The sequence below is a fragment of the Schistocerca gregaria genome, chromosome 10 (genome assembly GCF_023897955.1).
Source record: "Schistocerca gregaria isolate iqSchGreg1 chromosome 10, iqSchGreg1.2, whole genome shotgun sequence".
NCBI classification, from domain to species: Eukaryota; Metazoa; Arthropoda; class Insecta; order Orthoptera; family Acrididae; genus Schistocerca; species Schistocerca gregaria.
The window spans coordinates 219,249,553-219,269,411 of NC_064929.1; the positions used below are offsets into that span (position 1 = coordinate 219,249,553).

The window sequence follows — 19,859 nt, forward strand, 5'->3', positions numbered from 1 at the left end:
TAAGTACGTGTTCTAGGTAGTTTTCAGAGAAGTCACTTAGTAATGTTTCACAGGATGTCTTGTCACAATCACCATTGACAAAACTATTTTTTTTTCCCCAATTGATCATTGGATGATTAAAGTCTCCACCAACAATTGCATTATCACTGAAGGACTCATCTACAGGTGAACTGACTTTTCTCTGAAATTTTCGGTTACATCAGGAGGAGAGTTTGATGGTCGACAGAAGAATCCTATTATAATTTAAGCCCACCCCTTAGACTGAGTTCTGCCCAAACAATCTCATATGCAGCTTCAATTTCTATCTCAGTGGATTTGAGTTCCTTGTCTACTGCAACGAATACAGCACCTCCATTTTCCATTAGCCCAGCTTTCGATACAAGCATCACTGTGTGAGCTTCATTACTTTTCAAGAGTCTCTCAAACTCGAGGATGTAGTCACCAAGTATAATGATATATACCTTCCTAAAACTAAGCATTCCAGCTTTTCAGTAACATATTTCTAATTACCTAAAAATAATAATCTTATGCAGTAATTAAACTTTAAGTTCAGAGCAACAGCAAATTTCATCATAATCATTGTTAAGTTCCAAGCTTTAACTACATATTCAATTACTTTAATTTTTCTGTACAATATGACATCCATTACTGGATAATTAACCCACTAATCAATAATTTCATATAATTTATGCTAACCGGTAATACGGTGCTCCTACAAGTAAACAAGGACATTCACACTGAGCAGTAATGATAGTGCCCACATTTTTTTTTTTCTTTTTTTTTCTTTCTTTCCTTTAGATTTCTGACCACCAGTATTTCTTTGAGCCAGAATCACATTAGTTCTTGTGGTCGATTTAAAAAAGTAAAATCCAGCCTTGCCAGTTTTCAAAGCATGATGCAGTTTATTCTTACGCCTGTCTGTAAGCAACTGGACCACACCCAAAATTAGCAGTTTCCAGTTAGACAGCTCACGAGTGAGACCTGGGTCAAGTGCACTCTCAGTGTTGGCTGAAAGCACAGTTGTGCACCTTTTGTATGCAAAAATATGCACACTGACAAGCACTAAACTCACTAATCTCAACGTCTAAGCACAGCTGAGTGATTACAGTAATTCAAATTAGGAAATACTTTATTAAAATTGTGATTAGCAAGAGAGAGCAATTTCACTGCCATCAAAACAAGTTATTTTTAGATACTGTGAAGCTCTTTATGAACTAGATTAACTGAACTACCAAAGTTTAATCCACTCTAATAATTTACTATGGGAAGTGCCGAGTCCAAACTGTAATTTTTTGCTGTAAATGTAATTTTTATTTATTTATTTATTTTTTTGTTGCCACAGTAGAACAATAAGCGTTGCCACTATGAATGTACGTGCTGATCTATTTCAATGCACTAACAAAGTTTTGTATTTGCCAAAACTGTTCACCGTTACTATTAATATATCTTAGTGGAGAATTGAGGTGTCATGTACGTATTTAAATGAGCACCATTTCATACTTGTTTAAACTTTCAGCTTCGCGGTGACAGAGTGACTACTGAGACGCTATGAGAATCAGGTTAGTACTGCTGCAACGTTAATATAGAGATTTGTGCCCCTTAATTGATGCTGAAAGTTTGGCTTTTCTCGAAGGTTTTAAACATTTTTTTCTGTCCATTTCTACACAATAGCCCCAAGTTTTCCTGCTATAGTCATAGAGGAAAAGTAATCGCCAAACAAAACACTGAATTTAGAAAAATGAAATGTTGTCTGATTGTTGTTTGACAATACTTGTCATCAGAATGAGATTTTCACTCTGCAGCGGAGTGTGCGCTGATATGAAACTTCCTGGCAGATTAAAACTGTGTGCCCGACCGAGACTCGAACTCGGGACCTTTGCCTTTCGCGGGCAAGTGCTCTACCATCTGAGCTACCGAAGCACGACTCACACCCGGTACTCACAGCTTTACTTCTGCCAGTATCCGTCTCCTACCTTCCAAACTGCCGGATACTGGCAGAAGTAAAGCTGTGAGTACCGGGTGTGAGTCGTGCTTCGGTAGCTCAGATGGTAGAGCACTTGCCCGCGAAAGGCAAAGGTCCCGAGTTCGAGTCTCGGTCGGGCACACAGTTTTAATCTGCCAGGAAGTTTCATATCAGCGCACACGCCGCTGCAGAGTGAAAATCTCATTCTGGAAACATCCCCCAGGCTGTGGCTAAGCCATGTCTCCGCAATATCCTTTCTTTCAGGAGTGCTAGTCCTGCAAGTTTTACAGGAGAGCTTCTGTTAAGTTTGGAAGGTAGGAGACGGATACTGGCAGAAGTAAAGCTGTGAGTACCGGGTATGAGTCGTGCTTCGGTAGCTCAGATGGTAGAGCACTTGCCCGCGAAAGGCAAAGGTCCCGAGTTCGAGTCTCGGTCGGGCACACAGTTTTAATCTGCCAGGAAGTTTCAATACTTGTCATTTTGCAACACATATTCACAGTGTACTGAGTATGAATGATAAATAAATCACTGGCAGCTTTAAATTCAATGTTTTATTTTTTCGATTCGTTCATTCGGGGACCTTCCAAAAGCAGTGTCCACAGATCAAATAGTGTTTTCTTGGTGTTTCCTTGCTAGCCTGAAAGTCTAGTTTTGTGCAAGAAATGGTGTGAAGTTTCTGCAGAGTCAGTTTTCTTTGTACTATTCTTAATAACTCCTCAGAAATTGCTGTCTACTACTACATTTATCTGTATTGTCAATGAAATATTTATCGAGTGCATTTTATTTGTTCTGCTTTGAGGCAGGTGCTTAAGCCCTGTTGGATTCAACACAGTGTCCATCAATTTTCTGTGACCACACATCACGGTTATACAGCCAGGTAATGATGCGCGCTACTTCACCTTACCATACGTACGTGTGTGTGTGTGTGCAATGCTTCTACCTAGTCAGTGAATTATCTTACACATTTCATTTAATAGCAATTCCTCCAAAAAGTTTTGGAATCATTACAGATGTTATAGCAATTGAGACTGTTGAGGATTGTTGCTTCTTATGACAGCCTGCCTTTCATCTCTAGATGGATGTTGTTGTTGTTGTTGTTGTTGTTGATGATGATGAAGAACCGAAGCACTCTTAGGGATTTCTTAATTTTCGTACAACAAAAGATTCAATTTAAGGATGTTTTTTATCATATTCATACTCTATCATTAATCAATAAATACAATATTGAATAAAAAGAATGGACTCTTCATTTTTGACACTTTCTTTAAATAATGTTGTTATTGGGGGACCATAAGTGTAATTTACTAGTGCAGGACTGTAAAGCTCACGTTTAGCTGGTTTCCAGCACATGACAGCTTGTGATCAAAGAACAGTTTTTATCATCTAAAGATGCAGATTTATGTTGTGGTCATCCATTCAGTGTAAATAAGGTGAATGCCATATTAAAAATATCCTCAATAAAGGACAAATTATTCGAGTCCCCAGGGATTTGTTAAAAAGGGGTTTTACTGCAGTACACTTTGGGCAAAGTGTTCAACTGTGAGAGCAGTTCCTCCATTTCAGATGAGAATTAGCAGTGCACTTACCTTGCGCGGCCTTTTCTTCGGGGTTGTCGAAGCTTCCTTGCCCTGGCTCTGACGGCGCTTCTGCTGGTACTGGCGCCTTTTTAACTTCTTCAACTCTGCGAGATAGGAGAAACACTGTGAGCTCAGAAAATGTGACAGTCTGGAGACAGTAATTACTCAAATCGAGTTATGCCATAGGTTTCAAATACACGACAGCAGAAGATATTTGGTAAATTCGTATTACTGACGTAAACTGGTCACGCCATTTGTCTGTCTGCGGAAGGGGTACAGTTACCTACTCACTTCTTGTGATAGGCAGATAACTGGAAATTGGTGACACAAAACTAATGTCCTTGCAGAATTACCAAATAGCTCATCCAAAAATGCTGCTAGTTAATACTTTCTCCCCAGTAGCATGCTGCTAACTAATACTTTCTCCCCAGTAGCACGGAAATAATGAGTCATCAATGGACTTGTCGTGAATGACACTGACAACTGTTTCAATCTATTTTAAGGTTTCTCTGTGACCAATGAATGACAGCTGCAAAATCTACACACAGAACAGATGCGTTACCCAGTGTACAGAAAAGCCTCGCAAAACTCTGGACAGAAAACTCCGAAGTCTAAGGTGCTAGCCCATCAGGCAAGAATCCTCACGGTAAGAGTGAACTGTCTAGCCCGTTCCGACATTCGAAATCTGTGCAAAGTAGCCCACATTTTTGTACCTCGCGTCCACACTGTCTCTGTTAAAATCAAACAAAATGAGATTGTGGATATTACAAGCAACGAATTGAGTAAAAACTTCAACAAATTACATTACTGTGAGAGTCCGAGGGACTACCCTCACGATGACAAAAATACAGGAGTGTCAGTTTCCCGGCTGACCAGTGCAAACCAATTCTCGTCTGCCACAACAAGCTGTACTGCCATTCTTCCAAAATGGCAGACCAACAGATTTCGGTCACCTGACACATTTGTGCATCAAAGAAATAACTCTGCCACACGTACTCCGTAAAGGACAGCAGACGAGGTATTTAGATTTCCAAAATACGAAGAGAGGAATGGCACCAGGAGGTAGCAGCGCTTCAACTGAAATTGAGGCTAAGCAATACAAAAGGACCTCGCTAATTATCCGCTCAGGCAACTCCCTAAACGTGGTGGTTAATCTGCTTTAAAAGGGAGGTAACAGAAAGACAAAAATGACGAGCTTATTTACCTCCTGTCTGTACTGTACAAGATACGCAACAGAATTATTACCGACTGCATACAAAAACACTGGATTTTAATCGAGCAATATTACTAACTAGATACGGCACAAAGGGCCGTTTTCAAACTGTGAACAATATTGTACAATGTACGGTTATAAAAGATCAGAGAGTGTCAGTCAGACTGCAGAGCTCTGTGTGCTGGACTAAAGTTCTACACCCTCGTGTAAGCCGTTACGAGTGGTTACTTCCCACTCACCCAGAGACGCCTGGTCCTGGCCCAGAAGGTCCATCGCCTCATCCTTCGGCTCCAGCTTGCCAGTGGGGCTCAGCACGTCCGGCTGCTCCCGTTTTATCTCACTCGCTGGCATGGGGCTGATCTGTTGTAAACACAAGTTACAGAGAAAAAGTCAGTTAGCTATTATACAAGTAGTTCCACTCGAAAAAAGTTGTTACTTTTGCATATCTGTCAAGTTCTGAAAAGGAATTAAGCCCTTTTTGCAGATGAAACGAGCACTGTTGAGAAGCAGAGCAAAAAATAATTTCCCCCTTCAAAACACACACACACACACACACACACACACACACACACACACACACACATTTATTCTGTTCTCAACAGTCGAAACTATCCCAACTGCTATTAATTTAGTGTACCAATAAAAAATAATAAAGTGTCACAATGAAGCTTAAATTTGAAAAACATTATAAGAGACAGGCGAAGTTGTTAGCTTCAGCTACTTCCTAAGTTTGGGGACACAGAAATCAGTAAGCTAACATAATTTCATTCACTGATGTCCTACCAAGATGAATATTTTAGGTAACTCCTCACTTAGGCAAAAAGCATTCACTGGACCTACATCTTGCAAGCAGCTGTTTAAGCTGTCAAGAATATTATCTTGCGGCACGGCACTACATTTGCTCTGTGATGAAATTTGTTGAAAATAATTCAATGCACTTTGGCATCTACATCCACATGGACTCTCTGCAAACCACATTTAAGTGCCCAGCAGAGGGGTCACTGAAACACCTTCACAATTCTCTATTATTCCAATCTAATATATTGTACGAAAAGAACAAACACCTATTTCTTTCCTTACAAGATCTGGTTTCCCTTATTTTATCTCGGTGATCATTTCTCCCTACGTATGTCAGTGTCAACAAAATATTTTTGCATTCGGAGGAGAAAGTTGGTGATCGGAATTTCGTGAGAAGATTCCGTCACAACGGAGAACGCCTTTGTTTTAATGATGTCCAGCCCAAATCCTGTATCATTTCAGTGACACTCTCTCCCATATTTCGCGATAATACACAACGTGCTGCCCTTCTTTGAACTTTTTCGATGTACTCCGTCAATCCTAACCACCCAGCAGTATTCTAAAAAGAGGACAGCCAAGAGTAGTATAGACAGTATCCTTAGCAACAGTTATATTCACAGATACAATAACAGAAGGAAAAATGGTGTGCACTTCCCTAGAGGAAGTCTACCTTTTGTTACAGATGTCATATTCCGCTTAGAGACGGCAGCAAAAGTTTTTATTCTGTTACTGCAATTTTTTGACATTGTGCTACTGTAAAGCATATAAAAAAAATACAACAAAATATGTCAGGAAAATATAATGGGAAGACAAGAAAAGTGTGAATGACAAACTCTCAATATGTTAATGTGCACATACTTACAAAATAATCGGAGGCATGTAACAGTAAAGAGACAAATTGTGAGTAATGGAGGCCTCATACCACTGTGTCCCAATATATGGCAACAGAGGCAACAGCTGTGATCACTAGTGAAAGTAACAGAATGGCTAAACTTGTGCTATTCACATATAGGCCCTTTAAAGTGTGCCGTGACATTGTTTCAATTATTCATAAGTACTACAGCGGTTTAAAAAGTAACGTCCGTTTGGCTGTAAATAAAAAAAACTTTCAGAGAGAAAAAAAAAACTGTTTTTGCTATTTTTGAACACAGTCGCCATTTAAATGTAAGCATTTGTATAACGCTTCACTAATTTACAAAAATTATTTCTTCATAAAATTCTACCACTGGGCATGTCAAGCCTGAGACATATGGGGGACAGTAAAAAATGTCCCATTTGAACTGCTTTGAAACCTCTAAAGAGAGTTTTTTGGGCGTTATGAGGACTAGCACTGTCACACCGAGACACGATACCGAACATTGACGTATTGTGATGTCGGTCACAAATGGCTCGCTAGAGTCTCTTTGAAGTTTCACAGTAGACATCTAAAGTGATCTTTTTTTTTCCTCTCTCTCTTCAAACTCCATAAAAAGAACCAACAAAATTCCCTCGTCATACCAAAAAACTGTAGCATTCTGTATTTCACAGGATCTTTTTTATTTTTATTTTCTTTTATTTATTGTTTCTTTAATTGCAGCTCTCACATTATGAGGTTACAACTTTTCCTAATTTCCCAACCATTACCTGAATTAATTCAACTACATTTCATTATCTTTGTCTTAATTTTTTGTTACTATTCATCTTATAACCTCTTTTGCAAGATGCTATACATTCTATTCAAGTGATCTTCCTTAGTCCCACAGATCATTTGAAAGAATTTCTTTTATTAAAATTATGTGGAATGAGACAGTTTACAGGATATGTGTACTCGTGTTGCAAACATCACTACTCTTCTCAAATTGTGGTGGATTGTTTTATGACAAACTTAATTAGTGAATATATACGTATATTGTGAATTTACAGTTAAAATGTCTAACTCCTTGAAGAGCTATCTACAAGACGACTGTAGAAGAATGCCACTTGCACCAATAAGGATTACCATTGTCCCTGTATGCACTCGTTAACCTTCCACATCCTTTCTCTTTTCCCTGTATTCTTAACTGGTACAGTCTTCCTAAATTTCCTTTCCTCAACACTTGCTGTATCAGAAAACATCTATGCCATACACTTATAAGTTCTTTCTATATCCGCCGCTATCATTACTGATGTTATTGTCGTCATCGCCTACTGCAGAAGAAATACTTTTGGAAATATTATTTGAAATTTGAGAGAATTATCAGGTTTAATTAGGCACGATATTTATTTCATTGTGGATAATAAATTCATTTTCTGAAAGTTGATGATATACAGAAAGGAAAAGTATAAATTATATTAATTTCATTTTGTTGACTTTATTGTTCAAGTTTTGGATAGATAATATTTTTTTGTTTTTCAGTCTTGAGCAAAAAGAAACGAACTTCTTGGCTGTCTGTCCTGCGAACATGCAACTGGCCTCGTGAAAAACATGGATTTTCTAGATTCAATCTGCACACTTGAAGTGACTGACCTCGTGCCTCGTCGGTTGTCGTCGACAATTCACAAGTCGAATGGGGAAATGCAGTTGTTTGAAATCAAATGGCATGTCAGTGGGAATGATGGGAAGGTATGGAATGTGCAAATCTTTTCCTTTCAACTTTCCGTTAAGAATAGTTGCCTCAATGACATTCAGCATCGGTTTCTTCACAGTGAGTATTGTTCCATTACATAATTAGGGTAGATTAATGTTTCACAAGAGAGTAATTGGCTCGCCGACTTTGAGTGGTAATCAGTGCGATGGCACACCCCGGAGATCCAACGATTTTAAAACCTCAACTGGATAATTAACAACTTCGTCCGCATTCATGAAGCTGTCAATAGATTTGTACATAACAGAACCGCCACCAATTTGTTCTTGAATTGTATGGCTGGTAGCATCAAATATCAAATGGTAATTTTTATTCACCAGTGTTCAATAGTTGTTTTGAATACGTGGCTGCTGACGTATTGCACTGCAAATGTACATGCATATTGGTCTTTAATATGAGTTTTTGCTCATGGCCCCAAAGATGTGATACTTGAGGTCAGCACTGAGGTCAATCAGCTGGTGTTTGATATACAAATCACTGGAAGAGTTTGTCTAAGGTCACAAAATAATAAAATGAAAGCACCACCGAATGGCTGTACATCTGATTGTAAATCTTTACACATCTGATTGTAAATCTTTACGAGTTCAATCAAGTGATTCGTTCTGTTTCTTATGAACTCTGGTGTACTCATATCATACAATGACCCTGCATAAGTTTCATAACTTTAGCCATGCCAGATACTTTTGAAACATTACATACTAGAGCCACCAAGAATCCATATCCAATGTCAATCTGAGTGTCGAATGCACTGTTCATCCACCATCTAATATAATAACGTAGTTGCAATATCTGATGAAGCAAGAGCCGAAGCAATTCCACGTTGAAATCGAAAGTGAGCTAACAGAAAACTGGTGAGGAACATTCTTCCAGTGCTGCCAGGCACACCAAGGAAGAACAGACTACCTCTACCATTTGACATGGCATTTTTAATTGTGTTGCAGACCAATTTTTGTTCTGCGAGCAAAAGTTGTTCATTTGCATGAAAGTTATTAGCGTGTACTGCTATTCTCTCACTAAACTGATGGAATTGTCTTCGCTAATGGTAAGAACATAGTGCAAAATATCATTTATCAAATACTCTCTGAATTTTTCCCACAAATCTTTCGGGTTGGATGGCAAACATGTGGTCAATACGATGTTTGAATTTGTCACGGATGACAGCTGACACGTGCAGCCGCCAATGTCGTACCCACTGTTGGTCTTTTTTGAGCAAATGAAGATTTAGGCAAGCTTCTCTGTATGTCTGGCATTCTATGCCATCAACTAACTTCACATTTGCAAATGAAGTAGGACTTTTGACATTAACCAACAGTATTCTTATCTAGTAACACTTTGGATGTACTGTGTAAACTTGGCTCATTATGTCAGATGAATATAGATTTTGGTAGACTTCTCACACATGCCTCACTTACGTTGTTGGAATTTCTTGATGTAGCATTCCATGTACAGTACTTTGGAACTTGTGCATACAATAATGTCTTGGAAAATACATCTTCTTCACACATTGCAGAAAATGCTGCAAGTGTTGTGTGCACTGGTTCACCAACAACATTTCACGCAGTGCCTGCCACGAAATACACCCTTTGTTCATTTTCAAGATGAAGATTGAGATGAACAACACTGGGACGGAAACTGTGTATTGTGGAAAAAAAAAAATAAATGGTCAAGACAGCCTCATTGCTGCTGATACATCAACCTCTTTGAAACTGACTCACTTCATCATTGCAGGTCTGTCAATATTGACTACTGCCATATCGCTACCTATGTTGACGTATTTGCATACGTACTTGATCAATTTGATGGAATGACAATGATGATATGAGCTTTAAATGTTTTCAATAACAAGGGAGACCATGGCACAATCCATCTGCTGTCGATTTTCATTCTGATTGTTGTTGTTTGACTTCCACCTTCTGGCTTTTGGCGTCTGTATTGTGGATGTCTCTCACCACAAGTGCGTGTTTCACGAACTAACTCTCTGGGATACTTTTTCATGCATTCGTTATCAACCATGCAGCTTGAGCAGGTTCAATGCTGTACACGGTCCACGCACCATGTTTTTCATCACAATACTGTATCGAACAGCAGTACATCTTCTTCAGGATTAGGAATTTCTGCACAAATGAAATCATCAATTTGAGCTGCATATATTTTCATTTTCAGTGCTATGAGTCCTCTTTTCTGCCATTCAGTTGCATATGTCCGGCAGTGAGTTTCGCTATAAATGTGATGCTTCACAATTAAGTCCATCAATTTAGCGAACGGATGCTGACCGGACAATAGAAGCTCTTTTATTTCGTGCCGTGTCGGATTGCGTGTAAATGCGATGAAACAGTCAGAGCGGCCATACGAATGGACGTGTGTCATGGCATCTTGTGTATATTCGTGCATTTGCCATGAGCTGCCACTCGACACTGCTGGGAGTATGATCATTTTGCCAATGTCAGAAACATTTCCACAGTTTGTAACTGCATCTTGCAAATGAATGTATTCTTCTGAATGCAATGATGTTTGATGAAAGCGAATGAATAACAACATTTGTAATCAGTTTTAGCATACGTGTCTACCACGTGCCGATAAAATATTTGACGACAATTCACTGCTGGCACTTTTTTATCAAGTTTTTCACATGTAAGAATAAAGGAAAAGGAAGGGAAGAAAAATGTAAATTATACTTGTAATTGTTAGAAAGTTAAAAAAAAACCAAAATAATATTTCTATTTGATAGAATAAAACAAAGATATCTGGATTTACCTGTAACTGGATTAGTTTGCATAATATTGAAGTGAGCAATAATATGGAAATCGAAGGCCTGGCTTAATGCAAAAACTTTTGTTGTTTATTTATTTATTTAACAATGGAAACGCCAGGTTGGAATTTCAACAATGTAGAAAAAGACAGACTGATATTTACAGTAAAGAAAGCACATCAAGGAATATGCATTCTGGCCCGAGAACTGTCTTTTAATTGTGCATGTCTGCAACCTGAGACATATATTTATTCCCAAACTAGTTTCAGTGACAAATATCACCACCATCCACGGGTTCCTCAATTCTTATTTACTATACATCACAGTATGGTTTTACGATCGTTGCCACCACTATTTCTGGCATACCTTCTGAATTTCTCTTGGCATACATCACGTCACTTGCAATTTTGTTGGGTGGCACACAGAAAAAAAAAATAACTTTCACACCTCGTTCATAATGCACAACATGTGACATATGCGAACAGGTGGCTCGTGAACATTCTCTTTCAATTCTCGCAGCATATTGGTCTCCTGATTCTGACGTGCACAACTGAGCAGCACCTACACATTCTCTTTCGATTGTTACAGCATGTCACTCTTCTGATTTTGATGAACTTGAATGAGCAATTTGTAAATAATCTGCTCCATTCCTTGATGCACGTTGCTCTTGTAATTGTAATGTACACGATCGAGTAGCACGTCAACATTCTCTTTCGATGCTTGCCCCGTGTTGATCTCGAGATTCTCGTGCACGTGAATGTGCAATTCGTAGACGATCTGTGTCATTCCTCATTTGTTTGAGAAATTCCAATTCAATGTTTCCATGTGCTGTGCTGGTGGATCTACTAAGTGACGAATGGTTGGGAGGCATATTTTTTTGACAACGCTATTAACACGATATACGCTTGTATAACCAAAATATTGTTCATTGGCTCAATGAAAAAATTCAAAAATTACTGTTTGCACTGGAAAACTTCAATTTGGCACTATAAAACGCTGATCTGCTTCTTTCTGTCAAACTCAAATATCTCACAACTGCCACACTCTTTCAAATACACTTGCCAGTATAACACACATGCTGCTTACTGTTTTATCACAATCACACGAGCGTTATGGCTGCGCATAAAATATGAAGAAACAAACAAACATTGACTTTTGTTCATGGTGTCCCATTTACCTTGACCAACCTAAATTACTGTTTATCCAGATGCAAATTACAAAATGTTTCAAGCAAATGGTCGTTGTAGCTTTGTTTAAAGATATGAACAGTGGTATAACTATTTTAAATGGCACCCTGTATTTTTTATTCGGTAATTCATTTTCTCTTCTAAAGACCTATTTAAAAATGTATCACAGTGTACCATTCACTGAAAAACTACGTTACTAATTACATAACACAAAATTGATGCTCCCAGCACTTAGTGCAGGTACTCGGAGTAATGGAACACATCTACATGCTGATGTTGACATCAGACAAATGTAAACACAAGTAGAACGACCACCCGTCACTCCATCAGCCATCATCAGTTGAAGAGTTGTGTGAGTAGAATGTACACCAACAAAGAGAAGGTAGAAATGCTACTCATTTATGGGGAATGTAAGTTAGCAGAACAGTAATTGCAATAGTTTTCTTATTTGTGAGTACATTTAGTCCTATTAAATACTGTTGTGTAAAGTAGGCATACAGTAAAGGCTACTGTCCTTCCTACAAACTCCATTGATATTTCTTTTATTGTTGTTGATTTTGAAGGTAGGCAAAATGCTACGCAGGCAGCAGAACTGTACAGAGAGCGATATCCTGACAAGAACCCACCTTCCCGACCGATGTTTTCTCATCTTGTTGCCAAGCTTCAGGAAACGGGTAATTTCAACCCACGATAATGCAATCATCGTAGCACTCACGGAGATGGAGCTGCCAAAGTTACTGTTCTCGCTTCCGTTGCCATGAATCCACATGTGAGCACACGACAGCTTGAACACGAGTTTGGCATTCCTAAAACCAGTGTACATTGGATTCTTACACATGACCAGTTCCATCCTTTCATGTACACCTACATTGAGAATTGCACGGGAATGATTTCCAGAATCATGCACAGTTCTGTCAGTACGCATAGCAGCAAATCCTCACCAACCCGAACTACTTCTCCAATCTTCTAATTACCAATGAATGTTCCTTCTCAATCAAAGGACAGGTAAATACAAGGAACATGCATTATTGGTCCAGCGACAACCCGATGGCTTAGATAGGTGAAACATCAGTGCCAATGGAGAGTTAATGTCTGGTGAGGGATGCTTGGAACTACAATTATTGGTCCTTATTTCATCAACGGTACGCCATATGCCAACTTCCTCAGATGAATTCTTCCTCCTCTTCTGGATGAAGTGCCACTAAGAATGAGAATGCTTATGTGGTATCAACACGATGGATGTCCAGCACATAATGCCTTGCATGCACGTTGTGTTCTGAATCAAAGGTATCCTGCCAGATGGATTGGTCGAGGAGGAACAGGTACTTGGCCTATTAGGTCTCCTGATTTAAATCCTCTGGACTTTTTTTTCTGGGGGTGCATTAAAGACTTCTATTGTGATATTCCAACAACTCCAGAGGACATGCAGGAACATCGTGCTAGCCTGTAATTCTCTTCAGCAGGCAACACTGGAAGCAGTAAATAATTCTTTCATTCAACAAGTGAACCAGTGTATCGGTGTCCAGGGTCACCACTTTGAGCGCCTTTCAATGTTCTACTCCTGAGCAATGGTACAGGAGAGTCAAAGTCAATTTTGTGTTAGGTTTTTACTTGGTTTTCATTTGTTTTCTGACAACTCCAGCTAGTGGACGAGTTTGTGATCCCAGGCTCAGAGTCAATGTTGTTTTATGTAATTAATAATGTTGTGTTTCAGTGAATAGTACACTGTGATACATTTTTAAATGGGTCTTTAGGAGAGGAAATGAATTACCAAATAAAAATACAAGGTGCTATTTAAAAAAAGTCATACCGCTGTTCAAATCTTTGTAAAGACAAAGCTACAATGACAGAATGATGTCTCCGATTGCTAAAGAGAACATTTGCTTCAAACATTTTGTAATTTGCATCTGGACAAACAGATAATTAGGGTGGTCATGATAAATGGGACACCCTGTATATCACATGATTACTACAAAATATGATAATGCCAAATCTACACTGTTGGGAGAAGAAAAAAAAAACAGTATCTCTCTGTTTGTACATAATTTATATATATGCAAAACATTGAGAAGGTATTCTGATGCCACAGAATTACACTGCCCCCCTCATCACTGTTGAGAAAGAGCCAGGTTACAAAATAAATAACGTAATACGAATGTTCTACAAGCCGTACCAGGAAAGTGACTGGTTGTAAGTGTGGATATGAAAGCTTTTAATTAAATGCCATCAATATGGAGACATGATGTTTTATTTCTAAAATACCCGTATAGAAAAACAGCAGAGATATGTTAAACAGTTGAACCGCAGTCAACAAAATACATTCCTCATTTCTTTTTAATTTATTATAAGAGAATAACAAAATTAAACTAATGAGAAAATCTCTGAATATTGATCTCTGTTTCTGCACAATGGCTTTCCCAAGAGAGTAATTGCCACTCTCAGGATAAAATGTTACAAAGCCTACTGTAAAAACTCCCTGGGCTGTTGAGGAAAAAATGGCAACATTGTTAAAGGGGTCATTCTCATTATCAACAGATAAACAATGCTGGTCTTTCATAAGAAGAACATCACCTTTGACATTTTCTCTTTTCCACTCAATGAGTTTTTCCAGTCTTCTGTTTCAGAATAATAATTTTTAACAGCTATTACAGATGTACAAGACACTTTGACCATATCGGATTTTGAGATTTTATATGCCCGCATCAACAACGCTGCAGCAGCGTCTTTAGAAGTGAAGTAGTCAGTTATACACGTTGGAATTACACAGAATGGTTTCATGGCTTTAGCCGAGTCGACAATCTTATGGAACAGGGCATCAGTTACCATTCTCCATTTCTCTATAACCTCTGTCACATTTAAAAAAGGTGTGCCTACTCATTGAAAACTTGTGCATCATCTCTTCACACTATATCACACTTCACAGAGGAGACATAGATGCACACCACGTCTAACTCCAGAGGGAAGCACTGCTCAGCACATAGATCATGCGCCACCCATTAATGCACGTCTGAAATATTTTCACCACGATACAGCACCCAAATTGAGTCACAGGCACACAAGCGAGTACTGAGAACACGACAGTGAAAACGCATTTCTGAAATACGGAACTTCGAACATTTCCGGTTTCCATGCTCCAAATGCTCACAGGCTTTGAGAATACGATATCCACCCGTACTGTAACGACAGAGGCAGACCGTTACTCACTCTCGTTGCAGACCCAGAATCAGAGTAGTAAGTTTGTCCCAGGTAACAGAATGCAGCATGTCATTTTCAATGGAGAGAAGCCTTCCGAAGTAAGAGTGATTTCAGGTGTGCTGCAGGGGAGTGTCGTAGGACCGTTGCTATTCCCAATATACATAAATGACCTTGTGGATAACATCAGAAGTTCACTTAGGCTCTTTGCGGATGGTGCTATGGTATACTGAGAGGTTGTAACAATGGAAAATTGTACTGAAATGCAGAAGGATCTGCAACAAATTGACACACGGTGCAGCGAATGGCAATTGAATCTCAATGTAAGACAAGTGTAATGTGCTGTGAATACATAGAAAGAAAGATCCTATATCATTTAGCTACAATATAGCAGGTCAGCAACTGGAAGCATTTAATTCCATAAATTATCTGGGAGTACACATTAGGAGTGATTTAAAATGGAATGATCATACAAAGTTGATTGTCGGTAAAGCAGATACCAGACTGAGATTCATTAGAAGAATCCTAAGGAAACGCAATCCGAAAACAAAGGAAGTAGGTTACAGTACATGACTGGCTTGAATATTGCTCACCCGTGTGGGATCCGTACCGGAGAGGGAGAGGGAGAGGGGGAGGAGAGGGGGGGGGAGAGAGAGGGGGGGGGGGAGAGAGAGGGAGAGAGAGAGGGAGAGAGAGAGAGAGAGAGAGAGAGAGAGAGAGAGAGAGCAGCACTTACAGGATCATTTAGTAATCGCGAAAGCATTACGGATATGACTCTGCATGAGAGACGCTCAGTAGCTCGGTACGGGCTTTTGTTGAAGTTTTCAAAACATACCTTCACCGAGGAGTCAAGCAATATATTGCTACCTCCTACGTATATCTTGCGAAGAGACCGTGAGGATAAAATCACAGAGATTACAGCCCACACAGAGGCATACTGACAATCTTTCTTTCCACGAACAATACGAGACTGGAACAGAAGGGAGAACAGCTAGAGGTACTCAAAGTGCCCTCCGCCACACACCGTCGGGTAGTCTGAGGAGTACTGATGTAGATGTAGATGTGCCATTATATATTCTGTGCCATCACAGAAGTAGAAAATTGTAGCTTCATAATAATAATTGCAAATTACATTAAATTTCAATCAAATGCGCACGCCACGCACCTGCTGGGGCCCACCCTTGCCTGCCACCTGTGGAGAGGTGAGGGGCGATGCGGACGGTGAGGTGAACGATCGCGGCGTGGGCGGCGACAGCAGCTCGGCACCAGACCCGGGGCCGCGCACTCGCTGCTCGCCCGGTGTCAGCTGCAGGCTCAGCTGCTGCTGCTGCTGCTGCTGCTGTTGGAAATTTGATCATTACCTCCAACACTTCTCGTCACTCGTGTCAAGACTGGTTTGTAGGCGGTACTGGAGACACTTATGGTAAACGTGAAAAAAGATACAAGTTCACATGCTTATCAGCACACAGTATAAACCACCAATATTCGGAAAGTGAAAGATGGAGGAAACATTCTTTCTCAAATGACATTTCCAAAATTCTGCTCCTAAAGGAGTGAAATTATGGGTTGAAGCCTCTTGTCAAATTGTCACCTTGTTTATGATCCTTTAGCTGCAAATGTGGTGTGTGACGAAAATATTATTTATCGAGGGCTCTTGGAGAAAAATGGTTTTGTGAAATTCGACCCTCAGGAACTGAAATTAATAGCATCGTGATTTTACATTTGGACACTGTCTTAACAGACACCTACGATCGAAGAACTTCTTAAAACTCAGTTTCTAAGGAGGTGTGGATGGTAGAAAATTTTGTTGTTGTACTGATGCCCTGTTTAAATTACACCCCAAAAACTTGAAATTTTCCTGACAACATCCATTATGTAACATAGGTGGGCACTAAGAAATGATTTTAGAAAATTCACTGAGTGCTCACATCAGCATTCAGTTTTTTGTGTGGGGATGTGACAGTCTAGAATTTCACTACCCGACATCTGGGCTAAGCCGACAGTCCTACAAATGTGACCTGTGAACATTACATTTGTTATACACTGTAGGCATCCTCTCAACAATTACTTTTCATTATTCTGTCCATAAACAGGGGGGGGGGGAATTGGATACAAAACAAATATTCGTGACTTCACACTACAGCTCATGACACATGCAAATAATTGACCATGTGGGTTGCATTGGAGCTCCTCAGATAGAAATAAGTTACACAGCCATGAAGAAAAATCATGGAACACAAACAATGGGCAATAACAACAAATAAAGTGACACCCTCTGAAATAGTGAAAAGCATTGATCATTTGAAGTACAGCAAAACACCACTCTCACATTTTTCAAGGATCTTTAAAAAATGGTGTAAAAAAATAAAGCGGAACTACCTAACCCTTAGCACTTTCAAAGTTTATGTATGATATATGTTTGTGATATGTATCAAAATACTTGTGAGAGACTCGTTTATTATGTTATAAACATTTTCTGAATGTGTTACTACGTTCAGCCACCGACGTGACATTTCCCGACACTTCTGCATAATTTTATCGCACTAAAAATGCCACATTTTGGACAAAAAACAGAGGAACACTGAGCGCTCCCATGTTTATTCAAGTGTTTGTAAAGCCAAGTAGCCATATTTGGTGGTTTCGTGTCTACATTTGCGTACTAGCAAAATATGCAGTTTTTAAATGTTGCATTGCGTTAAAGGTGCCTCCAAAAAACATCATTTTCAATGCCATTTGTCGTGTTAAATTGTTGAGAAAAATTGAGATTACTAGCCGAACATAGTATCCTGAATTTATTTGGTTGTTTTAGATTTTATAATGAAAAGTAGGCGAAATAGTGTGTAGTGTGTTAAATATAGTGCACGAACATAGAGACAGGGCTATCATACAGATTAATCTGTTACCACCAGCTTTTATTTCACATCCAAACTCATTGGCTTTGGCAACTCACAACCATACTATCATCTCAAAACTTCATTTTTAGACCTTGGGCTATACTACAGATCAATCTGTCAATGCAATCAAGATTTCAGTGTGTGTGTGTGTGTGTGTGTGTGTGTGTGTGTGTGTGTGTGTGGGAGCGCGCGTCACCTAAAATAATATTAAGCCATTTTACAAACTACACTGATCTTTAATTTGGATGGTCTTACATACTGACATAACGAACAAATAGGTAGTAGTTCTTTTGCAATATTTTTTCCTGTTCATAAAGACAATGAAAAGTTTAGATACCTACACTTGCACCAGAAATGCAGCATTTTATTGCCCACACAGCTGCATTTACAACTGCAATAGGAGTCTTACTAACACTATCATTGTTTTCGCGTATATGAAAGTCTGTCATACATTCAACAGATACATTTTCAACACCAACACCATTAGGTACAAAATTGTTGCACTGGATGCTCCAATTGAAGGCATTCTTACAATGCAAAAAGCAGAGCTTCACTGTCATCATTATCACACAGATGTGCTATGTCAATCCATTTCCTTCACCTGCTTGAATGAATTCCACTTTCTGACTGGAGCTGGAGATAGAGGGCTGCTTAAACTCTGTCCATGCACTGACAATACAGTGCAATGCCCTAAAATTGCCATTTTAATGGAGGCTTTAATGGAGCTTCTGTCAAACTTCTGCACAATGGCTTTCCCAAGAGAGTAATGCCCAATTCCAAGGGCCACACTTTGCCCGTGTAGTTTGATGGAATAAATTGTAACTACACACTGTGCAAATTTATATTTTTTGGATAGGTAGTAATTCACAAGCAGGAGAATTTTCCTATTGTAGATTCCAATTCTTGCATCAAGACTATGCAACTGCTTTACCATTGCCACTGTAGTTTGTGAGCAATGTTTTTACATTTTTATAATAATGTAGTTTTTAAGTTCTTGTGCTCTACCCTCTGCCATTCAGTAACACTTCTTGCATTTACAATGTTTCCTTCACCAAATAAAATTTTGTATACAACCTTATAGTGCTTCTTGAGCCTATCAATACACCCTCTAGATGCTAAGAAGTACCGGATTACATGTGACGGTCACCATCAGTACTATTTTGCACAACAGTACCCCATTCACGGGGATGTGGAGAATACATCCTGTCTAAAACAAGTTATTCGTGATTTCTTCCGGCTCTGCATATTTCATGGTTTTTAGAATCCGGTCCAATGTAGAGTCTTTGTTTTTGACAACAGAGTTCAGCACAGACACAGGCGTCACTAAACTTTGCACTAATACAATGTGTGTTCCATGAATAACTTAAAACTATTTCAAGAATTTTTACTTTATTTTCTATCAAAAGGATCTTCCTATCCCTTTTCATAACTTATTTATTTATTTACACGTTACGTTCCGTAGGACCAAATTGAGGAGGAAATCTCCAAGGTCATGGAACATGTCAGTACATGAAATTACAACATAAAATTAATAACAGGTAAAAATAAAATGTTTATGAACCCAAAAAAAGTCAATCCATAAGTTTAAGTAAACACAATCAACAATACAAGAAGAATCAGCTTAATTTTCCGACGACAAACAACAACAGACAACACAACTTCTACCTGAAAGAACGGGTTAAC

General features: G+C 39.0%; 1 protein-coding gene across 11 annotated transcripts in view; it reads right to left on the reverse strand.

Moving 5' to 3' along the window:
- The window catches only part of LOC126293165 (histone-lysine N-methyltransferase 2C-like), a 386,337-nt gene that overhangs the window by 71,731 nt on the left and 294,747 nt on the right, over positions 1–19,859 (reverse strand). For 7 of the 11 annotated variants that reach the window (XM_049986267.1, XM_049986260.1, XM_049986265.1 and 4 more), the window contains 3 exons: positions 16,448–16,624; positions 4,993–5,113; positions 3,550–3,644 (listed from right to left, as the gene is read on the reverse strand). In XM_049986267.1, the coding sequence (XP_049842224.1) occupies positions 3,550–3,644; positions 4,993–5,113; positions 16,448–16,624 (393 nt within the window). The remainder of the gene's footprint in view (positions 1–3,549; positions 3,645–4,992; positions 5,114–16,447; positions 16,625–19,859) is intronic. The other 4 variants (XM_049986270.1, XM_049986264.1, XM_049986269.1 and 1 more) reach the window with 2 other exon arrangements.